Source organism: Sphaeramia orbicularis, chromosome 21 (assembly GCF_902148855.1).
Source record: "Sphaeramia orbicularis chromosome 21, fSphaOr1.1, whole genome shotgun sequence".
Lineage (NCBI taxonomy): Eukaryota > Metazoa > Chordata > Actinopteri > Kurtiformes > Apogonidae > Sphaeramia > Sphaeramia orbicularis.
This window is the reverse complement of record NC_043977.1, coordinates 58,008,333-58,030,554: the sequence shown is the minus strand read 5'-3', so window position 1 is coordinate 58,030,554 and position 22,222 is coordinate 58,008,333. Positions and strand designations below refer to the sequence as shown.

At 40.1% G+C, this 22,222-nt stretch overlaps 1 protein-coding gene across 2 annotated transcripts; it reads right to left on the bottom strand.

Moving 5' to 3' along the window:
- Nucleotides 1-498: 498 nt before the first annotated feature.
- On the bottom strand, nt 499-20,059 carry LOC115411900 (uncharacterized). Of its 2 annotated transcripts, none has more exons than XM_030124169.1 (6): nt 19,865-20,059; nt 12,383-12,656; nt 11,339-11,467; nt 10,457-10,618; nt 4,670-4,701; nt 499-974 (listed from the first exon to the last, which is right to left on the bottom strand). In XM_030124169.1, the coding sequence occupies exons 1-6, from the start codon at nt 19,886-19,888 to the stop codon at nt 693-695; spliced, it is 903 nt and encodes a 300-aa protein (XP_029980029.1). In that variant the 5' UTR covers nt 19,889-20,059; the 3' UTR covers nt 499-692. The 2 variants fall into 2 exon arrangements, with proteins under 2 accessions (XP_029980029.1, XP_029980028.1); XM_030124168.1 differs by lacking the exon at nt 19,865-20,059 and adding an exon at nt 15,452-15,657.
- Nucleotides 20,060-22,222: the final 2,163 nt, after the last annotated feature.

The following is a 22,222-nucleotide window of genomic DNA, read 5'->3' as shown; positions in this document are numbered from 1 at the left end:
TTTTGGGTAATTTTTTGGGTGATTTTTAGGTGACTTTTGGGTAATTTTTGGGTGATTTTTAGGTGATTTTTTTGGATGATTTTTAGGTGGTTTTTAGGTGTTTTTTTTGGGTGGTTTAAGGTAAGGTTTGGGTTATTTTTAGGTGATTTTTGAGTAATTTTTACCTGGTTTTAAGGTGTTTTTTGAGTGATTTTTAGGTGATTTTTAAGGTCTTTTTGGGTAATTTTTGGGTGATTTTTAAGAGTTTTTGGGCAATTTTAAGTGGTTTTTGGGTAATTTTTGGGTGATTTTTATCCTTCTCAGACCCAGGAAATGTACCAGCAAAGTACCAGCTTTTTTTGTTTTGTATTCAATCAGTGTCTATATTGGAAACATCATGATGCAACAGTTTTTTCAGATGCAGTTTTTACATTTTTTTATGGAATGTCCTTTGTGGTGGACAGTTTTCTTTTTTTGTATAAAGTTGTGAAACTCTTGTCCACAAATGTGGACAGAAAACTCATAGCTGGGTCTGAGGAGGTTAAACATAGAGAAAAGTTAGGAGTTGACATTATTTATAGGTTATTGTGTTGTTATTGTACTGGTTCGGCTCACTTCAGATCATACTGGGAGGATGGGGAGCCTAAACTAAAATCAGTTGGACTTGCCGCTGTGGCTGAATCCAGCTCATTGATCCCAGAAGCAGCACCAGGTCACCAGGCGTTTGTAATTTCTGGCAGTTGGGGGTATTGCTCTACAACCTTAGGCTCTTTGAGAAGCTCCAGAAACTCGCAGCAGGTTTTCCGTCCTCCTTTGATAACCACATTCATCAGATCAATCACTGATTTCTCCGGTTGTGGGACTGAGTGGAGGTTTTCGTAGTTCCTCTGTGAGACGATCCCTCTTTCATGTACGTACTCTAGGATGAATTTATCTGCTCTCAGGCACTCAATGAGAGCGGTCTTGTGATCTCGGATGAATTTCACAGCCGGTTCCTGTAAAACAGAGCAGTATGGATTTGGAAATGATTACTGTGTTTGGGCTCTGGGTGGATAGAGCAGTAGATCTGTTCATTTGGCCTGTGGACGACCACCGAGGCCACAGGTGTCAAACATGCGGCCCGGGGACCAAATCCAGCCCACCAAAGGGTCCAGTCTGGCCCATGGGATGAACTTGTGAAAAGCAGAAATAGATATTAAGAAATTAACAATCCTTTTAGTTCAGGTTCCACTTTCAGACTATTTCAGTCTCCAGTGGGTCAGACCAGTAAAATACTATCAGAATAATCTATAAATACTCACAACTCCACATTTTTCTGTTTGTAAATGTAAATATTTTCATGTATTTACACTAAAACAAAGTATAATTTCACAAAAAATGTGAATAACCTGAAGAAATATGAACAACCCGAAATGTTTTAAGAGAAGTAAGCGCAATTTTAACAAAATTGTGCCTGATGTTAAATGTTTGTGTAGTTGTAGATCCACTGTGATCTGTAAGTTCTAATGTACATGTGGAAATGATAAACTGAGGCAGAATAGTGTTGAAATTACACTGATTCTTTCAGTTTGTTCATGTTATTCACATTGTTTTAAAGGAAAGTTTGTAGATGTAAACATTTTCATAATGTAAATTTACTTTTTTCGCTCTAAAACATAGAGAAAAGTTTGGAGTTGACATTATTTCTATATTCTTCTGTTCTTATTTTACTGGTTGGGCCCACTGCAGATCAGATTTAGCTGAATGTGGAACTGAACTAACATGAGTTTGACAGTCCTGTTCTAAGGGAAGGTACTGTTAGTCCAGATGTGGTTCTGTGGGTTGGACTGCAGTTGTTCTGTTCAACCTGCTGGTGTTGGCTTCAGTTTGTCGGCTGAGGTCATGTGATCATAAGCGTCTTTTACTGTGGGTACAAATATGGCTCCACTTTGACACTTGTTTGATTCTATCCGTCATTTATTCATGTTTCATAATGGTTTGATGTGATGCCTGTCAGTTCTTTTATTTGTCCTCGTTTGTTAAACCTACGACTAAATGTAAACCTGACGGTACTGAAGTCAGTCCTTTCAGTGGTTTCAACGCTCGACTAAAAAGCACAACTGACACTAACACATACACAGCCCAAACACAACGGTTGTAAATAGACTTGTGTGTGTTTTATTTGTATATTTACCTGTAATAACGCACTCGCTGCTGTCTGTCCCATAGAAGAACAGGACAGCACCGTTTGTTTGGAACTATTGAGGCTCACATGAACCACGTGATCACCGTAGCGGCGACATCAAAGTGTGTCACAACTCTCTCTCTCTATGGCTCTGGTTCATAGTCCTGGACGAGGCAGTGGATTGGTGGAGGACTGACGGAACCGACTTTAAAAGCACTTAACACTTTTGTTGCTAGATTTAGCAACTTTTCAGACTACCCTAGCAATTTGTTTTCTTTCAAAAAGTACCTAGCAACTAGTTTAGTCACTTTGAAAGACTGTACTAAGAAATGTGACTAAAACACAAAACATTTTCCATCTAAACCAGGGCCGTCAAACATGCGTCCCAGGGCCCAAATGCATCCCACCAAAGGTTCCAGTCCCACCCCTGGGATGAATTTACAAAGTGTCTAAATTCCACAGTCCAGGCTGTGGAACTCATGTTAGTGTGGGTTCCACATCCAGACCAATCTGATCTACAGTCCAATAATAACAGCAGAAGAACCCACACAAAAGAACCACTGCAGATTTACTACTGGGTTTGATGGAAAAAATAATAATATTACATTATGTCTGTAGTTAAATAATGACAACTTCATTTTTTTTCTGTTTTAGTGCAAAAAATCACATTAAATTATGAAAATATTTCCATTTCCAAACTCTCCTGAAACAATAAACTGTGACTAACCTGAACAAATGTGTCCAACCTGAAATGTCTGTATTAAATTCAGTCCAGTTTGAACTCTTTTCTTCCTGTTCCTCAGTGTTTAGTGTCTTTGCAGATCTGATCCAGAATGCACATGGACTAATGAGAAGTTACTACTCAAAAATCACCCAAATTCACCCAAAAATTACCCAAAAACCACCTAAAAATTAAACAAAAACCACCTAAAATTCACCCAAAAATTACTCAAAAACCACCCAAAAATCACCCAAAAATCAACCCCCCCCCAAAAAAAAACCACCTAAAAACCACCCAAAAAACACCTAACATTATGCCTATAAATAATGACAACTTCAAATTTTAGTGCAAAAAATCACATTAAATTGTGAAACTCTTTCCATTTCCAAACTCTCCTGTACCAATAAAATGTGACTAACCTGAACAAATGTGTCCAACCTGAAATGTCTGTATTAAATTCAGTCCAGTTTGAACTCTTTTCTTCCTGTTCCTCAGTGTTTAGTGTCTTTGGAGATCTGATCCAGAATGCACATGGACTAATGAGAAGTGGAGGAAGAAGACTGAGAAAATTACACTGATTTTTCTGAAGAAATTTCCTTTTTTTCAGGTTATTCACATCTTTTTGTTTGGATAGTTTATAAAAGTAAGTATTTTCATAATTTAATGGGTTTTTTTGAACTAAAACAAAGAAAAATTCTGAGTTGTCATTATTTATATGTTATTCTGTTCTTATTTGACTGGTTGGGTCCACTGCAGATTAAATCAGACTGAATGTGGAACCTGAAAGAACAGGAGTTTGAGAACCCTGATTTAAACACTTTTTTATTCACGACACAATTCCGTGTTTCCTTCATAGTGTTGATATCGTCCATATTAATTCAAAACGTAGAAAATAATAAAAATAATGAAAAAAATATCACACAACTAAGTCTCATCCTAGCTGTTGACTGTTCGTGTAGAGCAGGTTACAAGGCGTGCAAACACTGAGGCGCTCTGAATTGTGTCCATCAGTGATCTGGTCCTGATCTGAACCATAGCAGTAGGGATGTAACGATTACCGGTATAACGATAAACCGCAGTAAAATTGCAGACAGTTACCATTACCATTTAAATTCTAATTCTCATGATAACCGTGTTTGATTACTGCACTTTTCCGTAGAAAACGCTTATGTGTAGCTATGCTTATATGTCAAATATTTGACTATAGTTTTAAGTTATTACAATTTTAATTTTCTATCCCTAATATTTGGAACCAATATTCACTTTTAAAATCTTTGGAAAGGTTCGTTAAGCATCTGTGTGTTATTTATGCAATATACATTTTTCAAATCGGATTTTATATATTTTTGTGTGTTTTTTGTCCTTTTATGTTTTTATAGTAGGTTAAAGTGAAAAAATAACAGACAGATGATCTAGATGAAGTTGTGCTGAAAAGAACAGATCCAAACATGGGTATAGTAAACATTTGTTTCTATAGTATATAAAGGCCAAATCAAAAGGACTGAAAAACAGACAAAATAGACTCAGACCACTAAGGGTTAATATGGGAATGTTTCTGACACAGAAGGGACAGTGGGACTATTATTTTATTTGTTTTGTTTTGTTTTTTCACAGCACAACTTGGTTAAATTCTTTCAGTGTGTGTATTTGTACTTTTTGAACATTTTGAGCACAGTTTCAACAAAACCGTGATTATAATAACTGTGATAATTTTGGTCACAATAACCGTGATATGAAATGTTCATATGGTTCCATCCCTCCATAGCAGTCAGCATTGAAGACACTATCAAACACATGGAGCGTACCTGAGAAGAAGGAGAGTCCTCGTCTGCTGGACCTGATGAAGAACACAGTGTCTGTTACAGTTTGTTCATACGTGTCAATGCAACGTGAACCTGCGTTAGCGTCTACCGAGGTAGGTGACACTTGTACCGTCATTTCAGTCCAAAACTACACCTCTGGATATAAACCTGTCCTTAATGTATGTTTTGGCTTTTACCAAAATGAAGGATATTTTTCACACACAAACATTACTGTCTTATGTTCTACTGAAGTGAAAAATGAAGACACTGAAGACACGTTAACAGACCAAAGAGGGGACTAAAGGACGTTTAAATGTACACAAATAAAAACAGAACACAGACAATATCACTGGGGATGCACCGATACCACTTTTTTCCAGATTGAGTACAAGTACTTAGGTTAGTTTAGTACATCTGAGTACCTGCTGATACTGAGTACCAATACTAGTACTTAATAATCCCATTCCAGTTCTCAGTAGGGCTGTGTATCAGCAAGAATCTGGTGATATGATACAAATCACAATTCTAGCATCACAATACAATATATCACGATATATCACGATACTGTTAACAAGGCAATTTTTTTGTTTTGTTTCTTTAAAAAAATCCTGGAAGAATTGAATTACACCAGAAATTTGCACAAAAATTTTTAACACATTTTTATTTGGTCCCAACACGATCTAATGCTATGACACAAGGTCCTGTTCAAATGTTCAGATTCTATTAGTTCAGAACTAACATCAGAACAGGATTTGAGTTCAATCCCAACAAAGGAACGAACGTCTGCCTCAGACAGTAAAAAATGCTAATAGGATGCTTCAAATAACCATTATTTAATAAAACAGTGTTAAATAATGAATAAAATCTAAACAAAAAACAAACATGAACTTCCACAATATCTGCATTTGAATAAATATCTGAAAATATCAATACAGTCATTTTTAATATCGATACAGTATTATGAAATGAAATGTTGCAATATATTGCAGAACCAATATTTTCTAACAGCCATAGTTGTTAGTTCCTTTTGTAAATGTGCTTTATTGTCGTTGTCATTAGTCTGACTGGAACAAAGTGCTGCTACTGACATTTAATGTGTTGGAATGAGCGTTTGTCAGTTAATCCACCAGGGGGCGCCGCTCTGAATTAACCATACTGGACAAATACCACGAAGAAGAGGAAAGTTTAATGAGAAGAAGAAGAAGGGGGCAGTAACTGAGTCCTGTTCTCTATGCAGGCCCGGTTTTGTGATTATTCTATTTGATGGTGAGCTAATGAACCAGGCTTTGAGCCTGGCCCATGAACTCAACGACTGCACTGACCCGGTGTGAAGGACCCCCTAGTGCATATGTGTCAAATTCAAGGCCCACATCCGGCCCAGCATTCGATTATATCCGACCTGCAAGATCATTTTATATAGACGTATTATTATTGTTATTAACGGCCTATGAAGCACTGATAACACACAAACTACAGATCCCATAATGCAGTGCTTCAGCTGCCTTGCCGAACACTGCTTGCTGATAAACTGAGTTCGCACGGCACTTTGGTGACTTTGACGCACAAAAAAAGAATTTTGAGCTGCTTCGCAACCCATTTGCCGTTGACATGGAAACTGCGCCTTCACAGATTCAGATGGAGCTGACTGAGCTGCAGTGGAATGGGACTGGAAAGGCCCAGAACCGCACTGTAGGCCCACAGTTTATTCAGAGTACACACTGTAGACCTACAGTTTATTCAGAGTACACACTGTAGGCCTACAGTTTATTCAGAGTACACACTGTAGGCCTACAGTTTATTCAGAGTACACACTGTAGGCCCACAGTTTATTCAGAGTACACACTGTAGACCTACAGTTTATTCAGAGTGCACACTGTAGGCCTACAGTTTATTCAGAGTACACACTGTAGGCCCACAGTTTATTCAGAGTACACACTGTAGGCCTACAGTTTATTCAGAGTACACACTGTAGGCCTACAGTTTATTCAGAGTACACACTGTAGACCCACAGTTTATTCAGAGTACACACTGTAGGCCTACAGTTTATTCTGAGTACACACTGTAGGCCTACAGTTTATTCAGAGTACACACTGTAGGCCCACAGTTTATTCAGAGTACACACTGTAGGCCCACAGTTTATTCTGAGTACACACTGTAGGCCTACAGTTTATTCAGAGTACACACTGTAGACCCACAGTTTATTCTGAGTACACACTGTAGGCCTACAGTTTATTCAGAGTACACACTGTAGGCCCACAGTTTATTCAGAGTACACACTGTAGGCCTACAGTTTATTCAGAGTACACACTGTAGGCCCACAGTTTATTCAGAGTACACACTGTAGGCCTACAGTTTATTCGGAGTACACACTGTAGGCCTACAGTTTATTCAGAGTACACACTGTAGGCCCACAGTTTATTCAGAGTACACACTGTAGGCCTACAGTTTATTCAGACTACACACTGTAGACCCACAGTTTATTCAGAGTACACACTGTAGGCCCACAGTTTATTCAGAGTACACACTGTAGGCCCACAGTTTATTCAGAGTACACACTGTAGGCCTACAGTTTATTCAGAGTACACACTGTAGGCCTACAGTTTATTCTGAGTACACACTGTAGGCCCACAGTTTATTCTGAGTACACACTGTAGGCCTACAGTTTATTCTGAGTACACACTGTAGGCCCACAGTTTATTCAGAGTACACACTGTAGGCCTACAGTTTATTCAGAGTACACACTGTAGGCCTACAGTTTATTCTGAGTACACACTGTAGGCCTACAGTTTATTCAGAGTACACACTGTAGGCCCACAGTTTATTCAGAGTACACACTGTAGGCCTACAGTTTATTCAGAGTACATACTGTAGGCCCACAGTTTATTCTGAGTACACACTGTAGGCCTACAGTTTATTCTGAGTACACACTGTAGACCCACAGTTTATTCTGAGTACACACTGTAGGCCTACAGTTTATTCAGAGTACACACTGTAGACCCACAGTTTATTCTGAGTACACACTGTAGGCCTACAGTTTATTCAGAGTACACACTGTAGGCCTACAGTTTATTCAGAGTACACACTGTAGGCCTACAGTTTATTCAGAGTACACACTGTAGGCCCACAGTTTATTCAGAGTACACACTGTAGGCCCACAGTTTATTCAGAGTACACACTGTAGGCCCACAGTTTACTCAGAGTACACACTGTAGGCCCACAGTTTACTCAGAGTACACACTGTAGGCCCACAGTTTACTCAGAGTACACACTGTAGGCCCACAGTTTATTCAGAGTACACACTGTAGGCCCGCAGTAGGCCCACAGTTTACTCAGAGTACACACTGTAGGCCCACAGTTTACTCAGAGTACACACTGTAGGACCACAGTTTATTCAGAGTACACACTGTAGGCCTACAGTTTATTCTGAGTACACACTGTAGGCCCACAGTTTATTCTGAGTACACACTGTAGGCCCACAGTTTATTCAGAGTACACACTGTAGGCCCACAGTTTATTCAGAGTACACACTGTAGGCCTACAGTTTATTCAGAGTACACACTGTAGGCCTACAGTTTACTCAGAGTACACACTGTAGGCCCACAGTTTATTCAGAGTACACACTGTAGGCCCACAGTTTACTCAGAGTACACACTGTAGGCCCACAGTTTATTCAGAGTACACACTGTAGGCCCACAGTTTACTCAGAGTACACACTGTAGGCCCACAGTTTACTCAGAGTACACACTGTAGGCCCACAGTTTATTCAGAGTACACACTGTAGGCCTACAGTTTATTCAGAGTACACACTGTAGGCCCGCAGTAGGCCCACAGTTTACTCAGAGTACACACTGTAGGCCTACAGTTTACTCAGAGTACACACTGTAGGACCACAGTTTATTCAGAGTACACACTGTAGGCCCACAGTTTACTCAGAGTACACACTGTAGGCCCACAGTTTATTCTGAGTACACACTGTAGGCCCACAGTTTATTCAGAGTACACACTGTAGGCCCACAGTTTATTCTGAGTACACACTGTAGACCTACAGTTTATTCAGAGTACACACTGTAGGCCTACAGTTTACTCAGAGTACACACTGTAGGCCCACAGTTTATTCAGAGTACACACTGTAGGCCCACAGTTTACTCAGAGTACACACTGTAGGCCCACAGTTTACTCAGAGTACACACTGTAGGCCCACAGTTTACTCAGAGTACACACTGTAGGCCCACAGTTTATTCAGAGTACACACTGTAGGCCCGCAGTAGGCCTACAGTTTACTCAGAGTACACACTGTAGGCCCACAGTTTATTCACTCCATTCCTGCAGCGCTGCCTCAGCTCTGTCTACATGCGGCCTGAACCTTGTGCATGTTTGGTGGCACATATCTGTGTGAGAAGCTGTTCTCAGTGAAGATGAACACAACAGCACACTGCAGTCGTGTCAGTGATGAACACTTGTGGTCCATCCTGAGAATCTCCACAACACAGGACCGAACACCACACCTAAACACACTTGTTGCCAAAAAAAGATGCTAAGCATCAGACTCTGACAAAATGTCTTAAGAGCAAAGAAAACAGAATTTTTATTTGTTGTCATTCTAACGTTTGCTGAAAAGCACAAATTTTATTTATATTTCCAGTGTTTTGTTTTTGTTTTTTTGTTGTTGTTTTTTTGCAGCATGCTCATATTTTGAATTTGTTTAATTTTGACTGGATATATTTTTATGGAGAGCAAAATCTCTCAAAAGTTTAAGTTAATTTTTATAAAATGGCATAAGAGCAAAGAAATTTCAATGTTTTTATTCATTGTTATTTTAACATTTACTTAAAAGCACAATTTTTTCTATTTTTTCAGGATTTTTTGCAGCATGTTCATGTTTCTAACTTGTATAATTTTGACCAGATATATTTTTATGGAGAACAAACTATTTTAAGTTATTTAAATTTAAATTAGTTTACTTTAAGTTATTTAAATATTTAAGGTTTAAGTTTATTTATTCTGGAATATCATTGCTGTCTGTTTTTACTCATATTTATGTTAAAAAATTTTCATTTTTGTGTGTTCAATAAATCTTTATCTTGCTCAGCCCACCACCTGAAGTATACTTTGAGTTTTGGCCCCCTGTGCAGCTGAGTGTGACAGGCCTGCCCTAGTGCGTCCTGCTGCTGGGCTGTAGGAGGCTCCTTCAGCCTAAAACCGTTTTCCACACTCCGCCCCTCACATATTCATTCACTGTCCACTTCTAAAAGGTTTCCCCCTCGAACACAAACTCTGCTTCTATACCTGGATCCATGGATGCATCTTCATTAAATCCCAGTGTGGGTACTGAACTGTACAGACTTTATGTTTGGGGACTCTTGTTTTTTTTTTTTGTTTTTTTTTTTTTGTTGCTCTACTGGGCAACAAATCCGACTGAACTATAGTGTTGAATTGTTGTTCAAATTGAAGTGCCACAGCTTTGTTTCAGTTGTCTGTTCACAACTACACTGTCTGTTATATGTTGTTGTGTTTGTTGTTTATTATTTTCAATACATAGTACCTGTTTAAACACAACCCTCTGTCTCCTTGAGCTGAACCTAGTCTTCTGATTATTAGCACTAGCCTATTATTAGATCCTTATTATTGTTATTACATGTAATAACAATAATTACAATCGTAATTACACATATGCTACAATCGGAATCGGTGCATCCCTACATATAACAACAGAAAGTGCATTCTTAGTTTGGATTTATGTGCATGTATGTGATTTATAGTAACTGAAATGACAATTTAGAAAAATGTTACCTTCACATTCTGCTGATGGAGTGGGTTTGTCACGTTGTGATTTTACACACAAGGAGATATTCACACCCTCATCAGAAGTGATGCTGCGTATTGTGTCTCGACAAACCAAACTGCCACGTAGCGCCACATTTTTGGCCTGCGGACCCTGTCCTGGACCGGCACCTGAACAACAAAGAACCAGCTCAGTCAGCGACTGCCACTGCTCAGAATGAAAGACATCAGCTCCTGCAGCCAAAGCAATTTAACCCAGTCCTCTGTAGGATGAACTAGTCCAGGATAAATGTGGGACAAAGACTGGGTTTGTACAAAACAAGATGGGACATGACCTAACCCTTAACCCTAACCCTAACCCTTAACTCATAATCTTAACCTTAACCCTTAACCCTAACCCTTAACTCATAATCTTAACCTTAACCCTAACCCTTAACTCTAACCCTCTGCCTTAGGTTCCACTGGACTCCATTGGCAGACAGAGGGATGTTGGCTGACATCATCATGACTAACCCCTCCCACCCCTGCTGACATCATCATAACCAACCCCTCCCAAAGCCATCAGAGTATAAAGCAGTTCACAGTAACCCCCCCCCCCCCCCCCCCCCCCCCCCCCCCGCCCCATATCACATCTATACCAACATCATGTGCCACTCCATTATAAATATGCAAATCCTGTGTATGTATGAACAGAACCAGTCACAGAAACAGCAGATTCTCTTTTATGTTTCACATTTTGAGTTTTTCTGCCTGTTCTGTGTTTTCTGTGTTTTGCTGCTGTAAATGTCACAGTTTCCTCACGGTGGGATCCACAGTCATATCTGATCTCTTATCTTATAATTTTCCCATAGTCCTTGTCCTAACTTTGCTGAAATTCCAAAACAGACTTACCAGATGGAGCTCCTCCTGGATTGGCCACAGTTTCGATCGTCACGTCCACTGATTTTTTTGCTGTGATATCTCCGATGTCTCTCTTAGATACAATACTGGCGTCATCTGCGTATGTTTCCATGGCTGAGCCTGTAAATGAACGAATGACAGAGGAATAGGTAACTGTTTTTAAAGCCTCTGTTACTGTTATTCATTTATCCATATAGTTGTGATAGTGTTTATTCTAGAGTAACACTGATGGGACAGCTTTATAGTATGGGTACTAACAGTTGTAGTAGTAGTATATCCACTGGTAGTACTAGTATTATAGTAGTAGTATATCCACTGGTAGTACTAGTATTTGTAGTAGTAGTATATCCACTGGTAGTACTAGTATTTGTAGTAGTAGTATATCCACTGTTAGTACTAGTATTTGTAGTAGTAGTATATCCACTGGTAGTACTAGTATTTGTAGTAGTAGTATATCCACTGGTAGTACTAGTATTTGTAGTAGTAGTATATCCACTGTTAGTACTAGTATTTGTAGTAGTAGTATATCCACTGGTAGTACTAGTATTTGTAGTAGTAGTATATCCACTGGTAGTACTAGTATTATAGTAGTAGTATATCCACTGGTAGTACTAGTATTTGTAGTAGTAGTATATCCACTGTTAGTACTAGTATTTGTAGTAGTAGTATATCCACTGGTAGTACTAGTATTTGTAGTAGTAGTATATCCACTGTTAGTACTAGTATTTGTAGTAGTAGTATATCCACTGGTAGTACTAGTACTGTTAATGCTAGATTTTTTTTTTTTTTTCATCAGTTAAGGAACCAAATCTGGTAACTTGACTGGCCTTGCTTTTGGACCTGCTAACCCAAACAGCTGACAGTGCTCCACAGCTCCTCCACTGGTGTTGTGTCCTTCACTAACTCTAAGGTGGACTGTCTCCTCTAGTTCCAACACACACGTCCACTTTTTGAATGAACAGTAAAAGGCTCAGGGTCAGGATGGAAGAAGTGTGTGTGTGTGTGTGTGTGTGTGTGTGTGTGTGTGTACTTCACCTCCGTCCCTGGGGCTGAAGAGCTTCTGTAACTGCAGATACCGTCCCTGCTGCTGTTGGAGAACGTCAGTAAACTGCTGACACACAGGTTCTCCCTTCTGGAGGATGGAATCCAAAAGGACTTCCATCTTTTTGAATCCACTCTCCTGCTTTTCCACAGTACGACATTCCTTTGCAGATATAATGTCTAAACACAGTTCGAGGATGTGGTCTGGGTCTTCTGAAAGCCAACGGCAGATGTTGGTTCTGTGTGTCTGCAGCAGCTTCTCCATTTTCTGCAATGAAGCACAAACTCCAGTCCATGAGTCCACGTTCCCTTTTGTGTGTGTTTATATTATATACTTGGAGCTGCCATCAGTAACAACAGGGAATCATTAGTGTTATCCATTCCTGCATACCTGGTGACAATAGACAGATTCTTCCCTGGGGTGTGCAGGCAATAAGGGAAAATGGTCGTATAAGCCGCGTCGGAGTATAAGCCGCAGTGTTTAAAGCGTGGGAAAAAAGTAGCTTATAGTCCGGAATTTACGGTATTTAAATCATCTGTCTGTGGAAATATCTCATGTCACAACGTGGACACCTGCGCCTTATAGACAGGTGCCACTTAAAGTCAGCCACGGCTTATATTCTGGTGCACGTTATAGCCCAGAAAGTACGGTAAATACTTTTAGGAAATCTGTTTTTTTTATTTGAGTACATGTTCTTAACCCTCAAAGGTAAATGAAATGAATTATGTGCAGTAAACCAAAAAGGCAGAGCTGACACCATTAGAACAGCTGTTTCCACTTCCAGACAAACTAAAATGACTTGGACCTAAAACCTCTGTGCATCCAAACACAGAACAGTCAAACATTTAGCATTCTAGCACAGGAATAAAAGTACAATAAAATAAAGTAAACATCCTGTGGAATTTTGTCTAAAAATAAATATCCACATACTGAACAAAAGTAGGTTTTGTCGCCTCAAGTCTCTGAGTTCAAACTCCAAACTTAAAAAAAGTTAAAGGGAATATGGATCAAATCTGACCAGACTTCACACATATACAGTCTGTGGTTTCAGGTCGTACTCGCCTCCATGTGTGATGGAGAAATCAGTCTGACGTAGTTCACAGAATACCCTCTGTCAGTCATCCCCCACTGCTTTCACCCACATATAAACATGTTCCCATTCTTTTCTGTAGTTGCGTCTTTTTTCTGTGCAGAGTTTCCATGGTTTCCTCCAATATTTGCATGTCGGTGTCTGAGTCCTCTGTCTGTTTTTGTGTCAGTGGGCGGAGCTCAGGAGGACACCAGTGACAGGTTGATGGACTCCTGACCCCACCTGTATGTCGGTTGATTGACAGCGGACACAGCCAATGGTGACAGCGCTGTCTCTGCTATAAAATCAAAGTCATGTTTGGAGGAAGGCGACTGTCCTGCACTGTGGACAGACAGCCAATCAAAAGCTGCAGATCGTCTCAATTTGCGGGACGTGGAAAAAATGGTCATAATGCTGTGGAGTCCTGCACAAAGCGGGACACCTGGTCATCCTAATGTAGCCCCTGAAAGAAAATGAGTTTGACAGCCCTGATTTAGGTGGAGGTTTGTCGTTGTAGATTTCAGATTTCCTAGTTTAGGTGGACATGACCCAGAAGAGGCTGACACACCTCACACTCATGCACACTGTGGAACAGCTGGACACACAGGAGATGGTGAAACCTTCGACCAGTGTTACCTCAGATCGCAAAAACACATTTGGAGCATCAGCTTAAGGTCCGTGCACCTGCTCCAACAGTAAACCCAGAGTGAGATTTAGGAAAAACAAAAATGAGGAAATGTCTCTGAAAAGTTCATGAAAATAAATGACAGTAGGTCAGTAGCATGTGGAGAGCCTCCTTTGGACCGAATAAAAAAAAAAAAAAAAAAAAAAGACATAAATTGTAAATTGTGTGAAAACACTGTTGTTTGTAACAAGGTTCTAACAGTTTTGGATTTTTCATTATAGTCTAGTGTTATTTAGTTTGGAGTTTTTTTCTCTAATTCAGTTTGGTTGTAGTTTAGCTTTAGTATCAATTTTAGTTCAGTGGTCTCTTTTCTCTTCTTTTCTGTGGTCGTATTCAAATCAGTCCCAGACAGGACTCTGCTGCTTTAGTCTCCATGTTTCCAGGTAGAGTGGGGACCAGAAGACGACTGGAAACCACAAGTGAACACAAGTGACGGAGCAAAAAGTGTCGGATGGAGACAGCACAGAAAACTGCTTGAAGGAAATAAATTGATTTCGTATCAATCCAACATTAACAAAGATGAAAACGGAGGGAATTTTATCCATAAGTTTTATCCGTTTTAGTTAGTTTTGTAAACACACAATATAGTTTCAGTGAGTTATGTTTTTTTCTTTTAATTATAGATTTTTTTTTATAGTTAATGAAAATGTTTTTACAATTCTAGTTTCGTCATTTTGTTATTTTTTGTTAACGGTAATAACCTTAGTTTAGACCAGGGGTCACCAACCTTTTCACCTCTGTGGGCTACTTTTACCTAATGAAGTTGCCGGAGGGCTACTCTAATTTAGCAACATTTATTTACATAGCTATTTTTCATACATACTCATATTTTGTATCATACGTTTGTAACATTGTGCTCTTCATTTATTTTATTTATTTATATATCTTTGTTTTTAACATTTACAATACTTAAAAAGTGTTAATATGAAACTATTATTTTACTTTAATTAAGAAAATCAAAAGTAGAAAAAAACAAATACAAGCATTTGCTGCTGTATTCCTAAATATTGTAATACTATGTCAAAAATTATGAAATGGAACAATCCTGCATATTTTTATAGAATTACTAAAAACAAATAATACACACCTGTATGTGCATTTTTAATACTTTGAAACTGTGAAAAGGAACGTTGTCACTCACACAATAAAACTTCACCAGCATGTGCTGCTGTATTTCTGAAGGATTTGACCTTTTCTAAATTCACATGTGCTGTCAAAACATATTAATTAAAGCAGAACTTTGTGCACATAAATCCACCATCCCCTTCACTTCTACAGTCATCACACTGGAGTCAAACGCAGACGCACCTGTTCAGGTCCGAGTGCAGCTGTCTGAGCGCATGCGCAGATAGTGCACATATGTTTGTGCTGGTCCAGGATGTGACCCACTTCACTGATGGTTCTGCTGAAGCTGGTCCTGGTCAGTTTACTGAACATGGACTGTTGGTTTGGACTGGAGTTTTCAGCTCTTTTACCTTCTGTTCACGGAGGCTGATTCCCACTGGAGAATCTCCAGAACAGTTGCTGTGAACTTTGGTGAAATTCCGCTCCACGTTGCATCTTTTACTGACTTCCAGAACACGCCGCAGATCAGACACACACACACACACACACACACACACACACACACACACACACACGCACACACACTTGTCTTTCACATTAGTCAAACATTAGTCCGTGCCTCATCGTTGGTGAAAATAACTCCTGACTATATTCAGTCCACATGGTTGCGGGGCTGAACCCACTACCTGCCTGGCATCTGGCTCATCCTGGGCCCCGCCCCTCTCCAATGACAGACAGCAAACCAGCGCTAAAGTTTGATTGACAGCTAGTTGACCGTTTCATCTCGGGAGGGGGACACTTGTAATTTTGATTGGGTGGAAATTTAGACCTGTTCTACAAAATGACCAATCAGCTTTGTGTTCTTATATTAGTGACCACTGGAGAACCACCGGTAGACCGCCAGCAACGTGTTGGAGAACCCTGAACTAGTTCTATTTTTAGAACAGACCTGCGGGCGACTCGCGTGGGCCCTGCGGGCGACCTGGTGCCCACGGGCACCGTGTTGGTGAGCCCTGGTTTAGAAGGTACTAAAATGTGACCAACATCCACCCTTTCAGCACCACGGACAGCACCGCTCACACTCCTGTCACCTGTCACAGGTTTACCCATCACTGTCTAATCTGATCACTGTTTTCATTAAAAAAAAAAAAAATTATACATGTATATATATATATATATATATATATATATATATATACACACACACACACACACACACACACACACACCTACCCTGAGCATTCTTCAATCAGCTGACTAACTTGTGTTTCCACCTGCCAGAAGGAGAAGCCCCTGAACCAATGACCACCCATACAACTGACATGTGGAGGGAAGTGGAAGCAGAACTGTTCCATAAACAAACCAGCATGGTGGACCGTACAGGGCTTATGCTCATTTATAGTCATTTCTATCCCAGAGGTGTTTGTTCTTTGCTTATTTGATGGAAACAGAGGAGGAAAAACAGCGCAGAAGGACAGAGCAGCTGTTCTACCTTTGATGTTATTTGTATAGTTGTATACGTATTTGGTTTTAATTTATTCTTGTCCTCATTGGACTGAAAACTAGCTAACGCTACAGCAGCTGCTGATTATACAGAACATTTACAGAGAAATAACATCAGATCAATACCTTGTTTTAATAAACAGTCTGCATAAACAACACATCCATGGGGGGGCGCCATTGCTACGTGACGTCAGAACTCAGAACTGGGAGAACATGGATCTGGTACGAGTTCAGGTGGAAGTCCCAGGTCTGACTGAACATTCCAGTGCATTTACACCAGTAGGAGGATGGAAGAACAGGAGTTACAGGTGGAACTGGAACACAGCGTTATTCTCCTCTCTGATCTGTGTTCACTGTCAGATTGTTCTACTGCTTATGTGTGGGCTGTTGAACTCATGTTAGTTCAGTTCCACATTCAGCCCAGTTTGATCTGCAGTGGACCAAACCAGTAAAATAATAACAGTGAAAAAAGAAAAATTCTACTCTGATCAGGTTTACATCTACAGTTTCCTTAAAAATCTGAATAACATGAACAACTTGAATGGTTTTAAGAAAAACAAGTGCAATTTGAACAGTATTCTGCCTCAGTTTATCAGTTTATCATTTACACGTGTGCGTTACAATCACACAAAACATTTAATAACAGACAGAATATTGGTACAATTACATTTACTTTCCTTAAGACATTTCCATTTGTTCAGATTTGTTCAGGTTATTCACATTTTTTTGTAAAAGTATAGTTTGGTAGTATAAACATTTTCATGTAATTTTACTTTTTTACTCCAAAAAACAAAGAAAATTTGGGGTTGTCCTTATTTATAAGTTATTCTGATAATATTTTACTGGTTCAGACTCATGTGTCTGTATGTGGAACCTGAATTAACATGATTTCGACACCACTGGTTGTTCATATCTTCAGTGTAATTTTTGCATTTCATAAATTCATCCTGTGGGCCAGACTGGACCCTTTGGCGGGCCCGGACTTGGCCCCCGGGCCGCATGTTTGACACCTGTGGCCTAGTGTGAGACATTCCAGCGTTGTTCTGCATGATTCTCCATCCCTGAACCTGACCTGACCTGCTCTGCCTCTGGTCTGATTTCCTCCCTGCTCATTTACCTGATAACATCTGTCTGCCTGCCTCCTGGTAGACCACCTGCCTTCTGTCCCTGACCATGTCATCTTCCTCTGGTTCCTCTGGTTCCAGGTTCCTCTGCTCCTCTGGTTCCTTCTGGTTCCTTCTGCTCCTATGGTTCCTTCTGGTTCCTTCTGGTTCCTTCTGGTTCCAGGTTCCTCTGCTCCTCTGGTTCCAGATCCCTCTCCTGTCCCTGACTTACCAGTTTCCCGTTCCCTCTTCAGCTGTTTTGAACCGTGGTGGTCCAGTCCTTTCTCTTCTCCAAGACTTTTCACTGCAGTGTGCTGTCCCCGTACTGAAGACACTCTCAGACTGTAGTCTGGACACTGAACTCTTGTTGCTCTTTCTTCTTCTTAATAAAGACAATACTAAACTCAGTATGTTTTGTGGTCCTGCATTTGGGTTCTGATTGTATCTGTCCCAGAAATGGTCTGAAAGTGTGTGTGATTAAAGGTTTGAAGCGCTCCAGTGTCCACTGCACATGTCAGAAATATTCACCAAAGAGTTTAAATGAAAGCCCAGAGTGTCCCTTTAAACTGAGAGCAGACATATTCATATCAAACACTGAAATGTGTCCTGAGCAAGAACCAACACCACGATACAGACTGAAGTCCAAACTGCCTGTTGTCAAAGGGGGGGGGGGGGGGCAACTCTAACAGCTGATGTTTAACTAAGACTCCAGAAGTGTTATCACTCCAGAATGAGCAGTTCAGACATGGAGCTTTTCTAACACCATAAACAACCTTTAGCACATTAACGAGCAAGTAATACTAATGAGCACATGTCCTGCAACATGACAATATTTATGCAATATTTATTCAAAATAAATGCACTGTTTTATACAGATTTAGTTCATAAGTGTACACGCTGTTTTATAGGCAATAAAGATACTGTTAATACTGTTAATATACTGTTAATGTTGTTCATATATGTACATTTATATACATATACATACTGACATATACTGTTAATACTGTTAAGATTGTTCATACACACACACACACACACACACACACACAGTTAAAACCGTAAATTCTGTCTATTCATATTTTGTCCATTTTTATTTTTTTATTCTGCTTAGCTCTACTCTTATGTTACTTTGTAAAACTGTACAATTTATATTCTATTTTTTCTTATCTTATTTTGTGTTTATATATATATATATGTGTGTGTGTGTGTGTGTGTGTGTACATATATATACATACACACACACACACACAAATAATAATAAATGAAATGAAATAAATAAATAAAAATAAAGTCTGAGCTCTAATCAGACATCAGTTCATCCAAATGTTCTTGTTTGATTCTTCCATAGTTAAGTGTTTTGTTTTTTTGTTTTTAGTTTTTTTCATTTATATAATTTCAGAACAGTGGGTGGTTCTTCAAACTGTTTAACAATGATAATTCAAGTGTTGTACATAATTTCCTGTTTTTTCTTTTTCATTATAACTCCAAACGTCCGGTCTTTCTACTCCTTCAGGGTCTTTTTCACATGTCCAGTCTCTAAAAGCTGAACAGAAGTGAAAGCTGATGCTCCACTTGTTGCGTTCACTGGAACCGGAAATTTATAAATTAGGACTTTTTTTTATCGCACTATTGGGAATTCATTTTTAAAACATTACAACTTTAATCTCGTAAAATTACGACTCTTTTTGTATTCGACTTTATTGTCATAAAATGACGGCTTTTCTCTCCACTTTATTCTCGTAGTGACAGTTTGTGTGTTCTTAAGTGGCCCCAAAACGGAATAAACTGAACCTGTTGGATGTTGTGTTTGTTGGTCTGAGCTGTTTTTACGTCTACAGATCAACCTGGAGCCGCAGGACCGGGTGGGGTCTCCAAACTTACTTTCACTTTCTACAGGAAAACACTGACACTGTGGACCTGACCTGGATACTGGGTCTGTGGCAACAGCAACCGCAAAAATATATGTTTATAGAAATATATGGAATATATGGAACACAAGACAACAGGAGGAAAGGACCAAATAAAAGCACTTTAAGTCACAAACACTCACAACTTCGAGGAGTTCGTCCTTCATGCGTAATTGGCGCAGCCTTTCCACCGCAGTTCAGATCTGCGCAAAGTACTTCCTTTACTGTGTTCAATGAAAACACACACATACACACACACACACACACACACGTACACACACGTGACGTCAGGAGGCTGGCCCTGGGGTTTGGCCTGAACAGAAGTGTAAATGACAGTCTGCTTCTGTCTGACTCCTGCGGAACTAGTCCGACCTGTGCGCCACTGCGCGCACCCTTTGTCCCTGGCCACGCGCGCACACACACACACGCGCGCGCACGCACACACACACACACACACACACGCGCACGCACACACACACACACACACACACACACACGCACACACACACACACACACACACACACACACACACACACACACACGTACCACACGTGACGTCAGGAGGCTGGCCCTGGGGTTTGGCCTGAACAGAAGTGTAAATGACAGTCTGCTTCTGTCTGACTCCTGCGGAACTAGTCCGACCTGTGCGCCACTGCGCGCACCCTTTGTCCCTGGCCACGCGCGCACACACACACACGCGCGCGCACGCACACACACACACACACACACACACACGCGCACGCACACACACACACACACACACACGCACACACACACACACACACACACACACAGGTGAGTCCATGGTTCATGGACTCCAGGTCTAATTCCACTTGTGTTCCAGTTTGGACATCAGTATCAGTGTTGTGACAGGTCAGACTGTTAATAAATGTAGTGAATGTTGTCCAGGTCTGTGTTTGGGGGGGGGGGGGGGGGGGGGGGGGGGTGCACATGTGGACATTAGAACTTTACTAAACCAACAAACAGTGCTGTCCTATAAGCATTTTATTTATTTCACTTTTCAATTATTTGAACAAATGTTTCAAATCTTAGACATTTTGTAGACTGTTGTTTTTCTACAGTTTCTTTATCTCACATGACATTCACACTGATTGTACTTCACAGTGTATATATACATACAGATCAGTGGTGATTTCTCTCAGACTGCAGTGGAAGCCCGGCTTCCCCTAAAATTATGAAAATTAAATGGTTAAATCTGTTCGGTTGTGTTGACATTTTATTGACTACAAATGTGTTAGAACACGTTCATCTCCCAGACGAGTTTGTTCAAATCAGCTTTATCACAAACCAACAGACTGGCTGTTGTTCACTTCTCCGTTCCCGTGTCTGTTTTCTCCTCCATCTCTGCTCAGTGCATGTGTCTGCAGACTGTGTCCGTCTCTGGGCTTCAATGGGACTGAGTGGAACTGTTTTTTTCATTGACTCTAAACTGGACGGTAATTGGATAAATGCCACGATGTTGTCCCGCCCCCGGACGCCGGGCGTCTCTGGGGGTGAATGGAGCTGTGGGCGGAGCTCGGCCGGGCTGGACGCCAGAATCCCACGTGCTGATTGGAGGATCGGTCGAAAGGCTGAATCCCGTTTGATTGACAGCTGTTTTCAGATCTGCTCCTTCACTGACACAGTTCAGTTTAATACTGTCACACATTCTGCTGGGAAATCACACAAACCACTACCAAAGTACTGGTTCATTTCTTGCACTGTAAATAAAACCCACTCATTGTACTTCCTTGTTTCAATTTAACATAATTTCACTGTTTTCTTGTTTCAGTTCCATAATTTAATCATTTCTTGTTCAGTTTAATCTGGTTTTGTAGATAGTTAAATCAATCAAACTGTCGGCTCGGTCGCAGTGAAAGGAGCATCTGTAGTTTAAAAAGGCTGAAGTCTGACACCCACAATGCACTGGGCCAAGGCCGTCTGAGCAGAGAGGACACTGGTCCAGTCCCTGGAAAAGACACCTACTGTGTACGATAAGGTCACTGAGAATTTTTTTTTTTTTTAATGTAAGCCAACAATGAGCTTCCCCTGTCTGAAAGACGAGCAGCCGCCACTGATACATATATATATACCTGTGTGTGTGTGTGTGTGTATATATATGTCATTTAAATTGATTTATTCTGAATATGGAAATTGTTTCCTGATTTTTTTTTTTATGAAAATTCTGAAAATATACAGTGAGTACACACACACACACACACACACACACACATATATATATATATATATATATATATATATATATATATATATATATATATATATATATATATATGTATATACATATGCACACTGGTTGTCACTTCAGTTTCTTCTTTTGTTTATTGCTGTGTGTTTCATATCTTTGTTTGACTTCTGTGTAGTTCTACACTTGTGCAAACTGAGGACTACGTTGTTTGATTGACAGGTTATATCCAGTGGTGCCAGGAAACACCCGCCTCCCTGCTGAAAATGACAGAAAATCATCTGTTTCCCAAAA